This window comes from Capricornis sumatraensis, chromosome 5 (assembly GCF_032405125.1).
Source record: "Capricornis sumatraensis isolate serow.1 chromosome 5, serow.2, whole genome shotgun sequence".
In the NCBI taxonomy this organism is placed as follows: domain Eukaryota; kingdom Metazoa; phylum Chordata; class Mammalia; order Artiodactyla; family Bovidae; genus Capricornis; species Capricornis sumatraensis.
Window position 1 is genome coordinate 56,777,307 of NC_091073.1, and position 9,717 is coordinate 56,787,023.

Sequence of the window (9,717 nt, forward strand, 5' to 3'; positions counted from 1 at the left end):
TGCCAATATCAGCAGCTACTCTTCATATACTAACTTTCCAAAAATAATTTTGGACTCTGGTCTGGTACTAGTATCCAAATACATGTGATTTATATTGTTTTACTTTCTTATTTAAAAAACTGAAAACAGAAATATGAGTTTATTTAGGATTAGCAAGAGACTATTTCATGAAGAATATGAAGTATAGTTGGTTTAAGAACATGCTATTCTATCATATTCATCAAGTGATAGAAAAACTTATAGGGAAAATAAAAAATTAAATTACCAATCATGTAATTTTTTACGAATATATTCCTGAATAAGCAATAACTCATGTATGTTTACCTATTATAAGTTTTTAATAAGGAAAAATTAGTTTGAAAAAGTTCTTTATTGATGAACTTGATATGTAATAAAAGCAATAAACACATTTTATAAGTTTTAAAAAGTTTATTATAGATACTGGGAAAGTCCCACCATCACCTACCTCTTCCCCACTCACAAATAAAACAATCAACATATTTGTACATGAAACCTAGATCTACTTGGTACAAAATTTCAGTCTCTGAGCTAAAATAGTTAATGACAAATTTCAATAAAAAGTTATTTTGAAAATGATCAATGTTATTCAGAAATAAGGAAATCACATAGTCTACTTGTTACAAGTTAATAGGTTTTTTAAAAATATGACTATGCATGTATATTTTGGCTTTAAAACTTGCCAACTTGAAAAAACTTGCTATTTGAAAAGATAAAAGCCATGATTTATTTAAATAGGTATTTTATTAATCAAATACTTTTGCTCAAATGACATATACAAATATTTTTTTAAAACATCTTAAATATAAGGCATAACTATAAAGTCATGAGACTGATTGACCTTTTTGACTAACATAGTAACACCCATGTTGTCAAATGAGTAGTAATGCTTTAATGATCATGAGAGTGTTTTCTAATGATGCTACAATGACCTAAGATAGTTTTGAAAAAATCTCTTTTGTAACTGCCTTCAAAAGGATATAAGCTTCATAATTTAATCATTCATTTGCTTGGTTCTCCAGTAGAATTCCAGTTCAATCATCCTTTATATTCACCAGTCTTAGAAACTTGGGAAAATAAAATTAATTTTCATTGAATGAGGAGTTGTCATCTATGAAACTATTCAAAGGAATGTTAATCCGAGTTCTGATAGTAATTCTGAAATTTGAGCACTGATACACTTTTAGGATGTGTCAATTATAGTTAACCACTCACATTATAGACATCTTTTGTATAGGCCTATTATTTTAGAATAGAGATTTTTAAAACAACAGTGACTCATAACACTGAAATAGGACTCTACAGTTCAAAAAATAATAATAATAATTTTATACTGTGCAGTAAGACTTAGATAATATCTTGAAAATTTGTAGCTATTACTTTTTAATTTATATATACATAGCTCAGTAGCATGGACCCAATAAGTTAACAGCTTTGCTGAAGTTAATACATGAATTACTGTAGCTGAAATTGTACTTAAGTATCAGAAATAGCCATTATTATAAAATGTTATTTAATAGCACCAATGTTACTTGAAGGTAAAGAGAAACATTAATAAGAATGCAGAATACAGGATTAATTTTTAACTACAAGACAGAAATAATCTCTTAGATGAAATATCAATTAGGTTTGTATTAAGATCACAGCCGGATAAACATTAGCCATGAAACATTTCAGGATTTCGCTTGGAAAAGTAAGTAAGAAAAGCCTTGTATATCTCTCTTTTACATTCAATTACCAAAGAAGATGCATATGCTTATATAATCTAGACAGTGCGATCTCACCAATGAAGTTCCTTATGGAGGATACATTTACTCCTTCTATATATTAGTACAACAAGATAACAAATATAAAGAGTGCTTTAAAGCAATCTGATTAGGGAAACATTTACAATAACTACAAAATATACAGTAAATTGAAACATCTTGTTAAATATACCTGTAAGTTAACAATACCCTATTTAAAGGAACATGTTTCCATGAATCTATTTTCACATTTATTTGAGAGCCCCTATCATTACTTTTGTTACTGTAATTTCTAGGATCTTTGTATTACCTTATCTCTAAGTATCCCCATGACTTTATCTGCAAAGGTTTTAAAAAGTATTATTTCCAGAGTAAAAAAAATAGGAAATTCCATATTTTTATAAGCAGTTGTACACAAAATTATTGTACTGTTTGACAGAAATGTCCCTTGATCAATACGGATTCATCATTATAAAATGCATACCTTTGTACTACAGAAAAAACTGCCTGCCTTTAAAATTAATTGTTGCCTACTGAATAATTCTGGTTATTAAGTTAGATATGAAATCCTTGGCTTTTTATTAGAAAAGCATTATTTGAAAAGATCTGCCAATAAACATTCTACATGTGGTTGCCCATCTTAATAGCTTTCTTAATTTGAACAGTTGGGGAATTAACAGAACAGTAGTGCTTTTATGTTTTAAAAACAAGTATTAGAGTATCCAGATCTCTGGACCTGGGGCCCAAGTATTCAATCGTGGCTCAGTTGCAGGCTGACAGAAGAGAAGCTGCGTCCTACACTCGTACACAATGGGGCAATGACAACATCTGTCACACTCTTCCATATTGTCTGCACTGAAGGCAGGACCATTAGGCAGGTCTTTACAAAAGGCATTATAATCCTGGAATGGAGGAAGAGAGATATGTAAGGATTACCGGTGTTACCAAATAAGGCCACTGACTCTTGCACATGTAAGAGCATAAAGATATAACAGTGGCCCAATTCACCTAAGCCAGGTTGAGCATTTGAAACAAATAACAGTGACATACATCGTGATAAGATACACAGAAAATATGTTTAAGAAAATAAACAGGCATGTACGTGATCAACACCAATATTTTTTCTATTGGTAGCAGGCAATTTAAAATAGTAAAGCAAAATTAAACAAAACATGAAATTTATTTACTTGATCTCTGGCCCTAAATATTAACCTGCCTAAATCTTCATATTTCTCTGAAGTTCCACTTCCTTGTAGCTTTTCCTTTTGTCTTCCCTCCCCATTGGATCACGCTAAATTGGATACTCCTTTTCTGTGTTTCTGAAGTACTGAAAAAAATTTCTTAATTCTCAAATTTATCAAAAGATATCATAAATAGATGATTATATCTCTCCTTCATATTAGCATGTAAGCTTTTAAGCGAGGACATCCTTTACCCTTGGTAAACATTTTAACTGAAGTGAATTTAACATTCTCTTATGCTTTATATTATTAATTTTTCATAGTAATTACACACACTGAAAAGGGTTGCGTAGTGTAGCTAAAAGAGCCCTGCAATTATGTCAGAATTCATAAGCAAGAAGAACTCGAATATCCTGAATTTATTTTTTCTGTATGCCTTTTCTTAAAGTAACTACATATTTTCATATTCCTCAGGTTGGTTAAGTTTTTCAGTAATCCTCTGCATAACGTTCTTTGTCATAGTAGTGCTTTTTGGGCACAAAAGTATGTGAACTCTCAGGCATTGCTGGAGGGCTTCAATAGAATTTTTATTATTACTCGGGTGGGCACAAAGAAGTAAGGTTGATTTTCTTGGTTTCCTATTAAACAGTGACTTAAATAAAGGTCTGTTGTATTTAGCCAAAAATGAAGAGGAGATCAGGCATTTGTCTGATTTTGAGATTTTTTTAACTACTGAATTATTCATATGGACTTTCTACAAAAATTATATTTATCTTGTGTTTTTTCCCAAGTGCCAAAGATTTGAAGCAATTTTTTTTTTAAAAAGAAAATTAATTACTAGGTGTTTTAGAGCTAAATGGTTGAGTAGAAACCTGAATGATAACTTTTGACTTCTTATCCCATTATGTTTCTCACTTGATGTATGGCTTTGGGGAATTCCCTCCAAATTAATGTAAGAACAGGAAATCTTAGAGACCAGCTATCAGGCTTACCACTTACTATGCATCTCTGATATGTCCATATGATGCTGCCATTATGATGAACAATAAATAGAACTATTTTGAAGTCAGAATATATAATAAAAACAATTATGACAAAATAATCTCAAATTGACTTGTTTAGATTGGAAAGCTTCCTAACCAAATTCACTTCCCTCAGAATATAACGCATTTTCCATTCTTTCTTAGGCTGAGAAATTTTCTAACCTCTAGTGCCTTAGATCTCCATGTCCTAAGACGGAATTAAGCACAGGACAAAAGTGTAGTTGCCTACATTTGAGGACTCAGTTCATAGGATTTTAACTTCATTTTCTTCAAGTTGTTCTCTCACTTTGGATCAAGAATCCAATGATTCTTTGACAACAAACTTAAATTGTGTTCTAACATCCCAGCTGGTTCCCGATCTGAAACTCCAGGCGATCTGCAGTGACCCACAACTTCGTTCAGGCTCAGTGTCAGCCTGAACAGTGTCAGCCTCAGTGTCAGGCTCAGTTGTTTCTTAAACACATTTTATAATTAGCAAAATTATATATTCATCCATTGGACAATAAATCCACGAGAACTGGGACTTTTGTTTAGCTTTGTATTTATAGTGTCACAGATTGCCTTGTCACACCAGTTAGCTGTATTAAAACCTTCTGGGAAATGAGACTGTTACTACTGCATTTCTATCAGTTAGATTATATATCTGAATTACATTCAAGCAAAAATAAAAGGCAGAGGGGTTCAAGTTAGATTTCTTTGATATGATCCACTTATGACCTGTGGTTGTCAAATGGCATACAGATTCAAACCAGTCTCTGATATGAACTCAAACCAATTCACCTGTTCCTAATGTCCTATACTTCTGGCCTAGGATCCAACATCATCAGACTGAGTTGTGAGTGCTTTGCTGTTGTTTGTTTAAATAATCTAAAGTCAGATCCGTTGTGACCACGGAGTGTGGTTTAAAGAGCTTATAACTGCATATTTTCCTGGCCTTGACCACCAAAAAATAAGGTTTTAAAATAAGGTTGTTCATCTATGAGACCTTTCCTTGATCTGGTCTTATCGTGTCACGGGAATGTAATCCATTAATAATAAACCTATTTTATCAAGGTATAAACTAACTTCTAAACATTTTTGTTTGAAGTTACTCCTCTACTTGCAATCACAGCTGCCTGATGACAGATGTATGACAGTTAAATATTAATGTGCCAACATGAAAATAATTTGAAAAATAAGTTGAAGTTAAATAATGCAATTTCTGTGGTTGGAAAAAAGGTGGTTTGATGATTCTCTGCTGGAAGCACCACACCAAAAATATCTCCCATTCTCAGGAGAGCCAGGTGGAGAGAAGCATCATTTGGTTAATTGTAGTTTTACTTATATCTATGTACCAAAGGGTTACCATTTGTAACCCTTTTGTTATCAATTATTCCACAAGTGCTTTAGGAAAGTCTAGCTTTTTTGACTGGCAGTCTGTATTTCCAAATAGTTCCATAGCCAGCATTTCATAATATACGATGTGGTCACTCCGTTTTTCACATTTTGGAAAGTGAGAAAATGGACATAGAGGTTACATGACTGGTTTTATTAAAAAGATGTGCTGATTTGTACTAATATCTAAATATGACCTGATTGTAAATGTGGCCTTTGAGGATCTGTTCATGTAAAAAAGGCAAAGATTTTCATTCTTGTTAGTAGTTTTTTGACAATTTCCATATAGTTTGTTTACAGCTTTTAGTAATCAAATTACATTGATGTTTGTTATTTTTAATCTCATAAATTGTTAATTTTAATCTCATAATTTTTAATCTCTTTAAATTTAATCTCATAAATTGAGTGAACTTCAATTTATCCTTAAAAATTCTTTTAAACTCTTTTCTTGCTACAAAGCTTTCCCTGTGTTTCCCTCCTCCACAGATTTAGCTGTTTCCCTCAGCAGCCACCTCTGTACCTAGCCAGTTGTCCTGATGTGATGTGAGTAAGCTGAAGGCAGATCTTGTATCGTATTCATCCTGGGCCCAGTACCCAGCGCAAACTCAGTACTCAATAAATTTTCTTAGTTGAACTAACCAGCTAGCTAACTGACTAAAGAAATTAATTCAGATGGTAAAGGCAAATGGAAAACAATTTCATAACTTCTAACAATGAACACAACATGTATTAGGGTGTGGTATTACCATATAGAATGATTAAGAAAAAGATATGGCTGCATCAGGGTTATGTATTTCTCCAGGACTGCCCTAAAAGACAAGATTCACAACTGTCGCCATACCAGGGATAATCTGAATGCTCTTCCTCTCAGAATAAAGTGGACATCTTTTAAAACAGCAATAACACAATTTATAGGTCAAATATGACATTTCCTTAAAAATTTTTTAATGCTTAAAAATGTTCTTTGAAGCTTTATGATGCATTTTTTGTGTGAAGAAAGTTACTCAAAACATCCTAAAATGTCCAATAGGTTTCTATATTTATTTTCCCTTTAATGCCCTAGATGCCACTCCTGTTGGGGCTTCAGAGGTGAAAAAGTAACTTGGAAGCCTTCTCATTGTCATTATCTGTAGTTTGAATTTTCATTCATTTGTGCTGGGAGCCTGTACACCTTAATTGCACACACTTTGCATCTTCTTTGGTCTTATCCTTGCCATTTGCCAGTGGCAGGCTTGGAGCAACCCCTCCATAGCACTGCTTAACCAGGTCTGACATCCCTCTGCAATGATCTTGTCATTAGCATTCTGATCAGGGATCGCTTTTGTTTTACCCCAAACACGAGTGGTGACTGAATGAATGGTGATGAAAGAAGTAAGAGCCTTGCCCAGAACCAGAGGCACAAGTCAAAACAGGGCCCTAGGAGAGCGCAGCCTGCGGCAGGAAGCGTGGCCTCCAGATCGCCACCTCCACAATCAGCTGGGCCTTAGCACTGGAGGGCGAATCACACCCGAGGACAGCGGGACATACTTTCTTCTGTTTTTAAGTCCTAACCCTACCTACAAATCTATCGAAGCACACTGCCTTTCAAGGGCTCCCAGTTCCTGCTACTAAGTTGGGAAATGATGCACATTCTTCTGCCCAGCTGGAAGAAGGGGAGGGCAGGGGGCAGGGGGCAGTTGGCAAAGAACATTCCGACCTCTCAGAAAGCTGGCCCATCCCAGTGTGCCCCTTCTCACCAGATATGCAGACAGCTGAGGGTGGCAAAGAGAATTCCCGCAGCGAAAGCCAAGGGAATAGCCAGGAACACCGTCAGGAACTTGTAGATCACGTATTTGCTCATTTCAAAGAGAGCATGGCTGCAGATCCACACTTTGTCAAAGGAGTGCGTAGACACTGGCTCTGCAATCACATCCTCGAATCCCACCTGCGGAGACAAGACTCAGGGATCCTCAACTGTCATCCAGCCTGCTTCACCAGGAACCAGGAGTACTCAAGAAAGACCGACTTGACTGGGATGCCCCACCTTCTCTCAGGCTCACGGTGCGAGCACAGGAATTTGGTTAAAAATTCCTGGCTACGCAGGCGGCCTCGCGGCGAGAATCTGGGCCCCAGACCCTGCGGGGCTGACCCAGTGGCAAGTGTGGGAGTTGGGGTCGGAGCAGGGTAGAGGAGGCACCCTCATCCCAGGCCTTGGCGGGGGTCCTGGGACGCCCTCAAACCCAGGGGAGGGCCCGCCCTGGGCTTCACCTTGAGATGCGAGTTGAGCCTGTGGGGATCTCGGTCGCTGCCTGGGTCCACGAACTTGTCGGGGTCTGCGTAATCGACGCTGCTGTGGCGGCTGTAGGAGTCGTCGTCCATGAAGAGCTGGACATCCGCCTTCTCAGTCTCCAGCCCCATCGCGGCGCTTGGTGAGCGGTGGATGCAGCCGGGCTGGTGCGCCGCGGCTCCGGGCCCGCGCGCCTTCCCCTTCCCGTCGTGCCCGGCCCCGCCCCGCCTCGCCTTGCCCCGCGCGGCCCGGGCGGAGGCTGCTTCCCGCTGCTGACTCCTGTTACCCGGCCCGCGCGACCTTAGTCCCCGCCCCGCGGCCGGGCGAAGGGGCGGGGGCCGAACGCAGCCGGCTAGGTGGCTCCGGTCCCGCACACCCCGCCGCCTCTTCCTGGCTGGGTCCCAGTCCGGCCGCAGGCCAGGAGAAGTATTAGGGGTATGTCCCAGTCAGGCAGATCCCGGCCTGCTCAGGTGGGCGAAGCGTCTCTCGGGGATGAGGATCCGAATTCCGCCCACAGAGGGGCTGGAAGGATTTTGGGGTCACGTTGCACTACACTCAGAACTGGGTGCCTAAGAGCCAGCATGTTGACAAAAAAATAGACACACTGGAGGGAGGCAGCTTGGTGGTTAAGAGCGTAGGGGTATCGAGTAGGAAGGTCTTTCTTAACTTGCACTCTGCCGTTTACCTGTGTGCTCTCGAGCAAGGTACCAAGCTTCTTGGAACCTCAGCTGCCTCCTTGTAAAATGGGAGCGGGGTCAAGGCTGCCTGCTTCACAGCGTTGTTGCGTGAGAATGAAATGAGGCAACCCAAGTAAAACTCTTACGGAGTCCCTACACAGAGTCCACTTTCATTCAACATTGTTACTGCTGCACCATGAGATAAGAAGCCATAACACACCTGATTGCCAGGCGCCTCTGCAAGTAAGTGCCAGGGGACCTTGCAAGTGCTTCAGCTATTCAGTTATCCCAGGCCCATAGAGTAGGTGAGTCTGCCGGAGAGGCCGACTCTGAACATGGAATTGGGTACCTAAGCCTCCTGCCCCTACAGGTGTATACCTTCAGACCATGATGGGAGATCTGATTTCTCTCTCTCTCTCCCCCCCCCCCCCAATTATAACTTACTTTTCCTTTGGATCAGATCCTGTTAAAAGATTTCAGATTTCTCTAAGATGCACTCACATCTTCACTACCTTGTAGGAACCATGTAAACAAACCACTATCATAAAGCCACATTGCAGTAGATGAGCCAGCCTGTGAACTACTCACACAAATGCTTTTGGGAGGGAGGCGCTTGCATGTTCATAAAGGATTTAAGATATGAGACGAGGAAAAGTAGTTAATGAAAATTTGCAAAAGCAAAATAATGGGTCCCAGACCTGAGGGGTTGCCTACAGCTTGCTCAGAGCGTAAGACTCAGTAGGCATCTGATAGGTATTGCTGAATACAGTGCATTTGGAACTCTCAGCATATGTCAAATCCCCTTGTGTGAAGTGAATTTGAAGAATTACTTCTGAAAGAAAAAGACTATTTTTTTAAACAAAATTTACAAAAAAACCAGCAGGATCGATCTGCATTGGAAAAATACTCTGGAGCCAAAACTCAATAGCCTAATCGTTACATAAAAAATTTACATGGAGGGCTTCCCTGGTGGCTCTGACAGTAAAGAATCTGCCTGTGATGCAGGAGACCCAGGTTCAACCCCGGGTCAGGAAGATCTCCTTGTGAAGGGAATGGCTACCCACTGTAGTATTCTTGCCTGGAAAATCCCACGGAAAAAGGAGCCTGGTGGGTTATAGTCCATGGGGTTGCAAAATGTCAGACCGGACTGAGCGATTAACACACATGGATGGCAGTGCGGTTACACCGTAGAGTGTTACGTGGTTGAATCTCCTGCAATTTGTGCCCCTTCTCTCCCAGAGGTAGTTCTGCTCGCCCATTCCCTTATTTTTTACTTTCTTTCCCAATTTTATCGATGTTCAATTAATTCCAGAATGATAGCTTAGACATTCTACTTATTGGGTTTTCTATATTTCTCAACCTCTTCCATTCACCAAAGCAGACCTGACTCTGAGAGTTGGGATTTTCTTGAAC

General features: G+C 39.1%; 1 protein-coding gene across 2 annotated transcripts; it reads right to left on the reverse strand.

Annotated features, from left to right (window-relative positions):
- Nucleotides 1-466: 466 nt before the first annotated feature.
- CAV2 (caveolin 2) lies at nucleotides 467-7,758 on the reverse strand. Of its 2 annotated transcripts, XM_068972881.1 has the most exons (3): nucleotides 7,609-7,758; nucleotides 7,098-7,285; nucleotides 467-2,665 (listed from the first exon to the last, which is right to left on the reverse strand). In XM_068972881.1, the coding sequence occupies exons 1-3, from the start codon at nucleotides 7,756-7,758 to the stop codon at nucleotides 2,515-2,517; spliced, it is 489 nt and encodes a 162-aa protein (XP_068828982.1). In that variant the 3' UTR covers nucleotides 467-2,514. The 2 variants fall into 2 exon arrangements, with proteins under 2 accessions (XP_068828982.1, XP_068828983.1); XM_068972882.1 differs by lacking the exon at nucleotides 7,098-7,285.
- Between the last annotated feature and the right edge of the window lie 1,959 nt (nucleotides 7,759-9,717).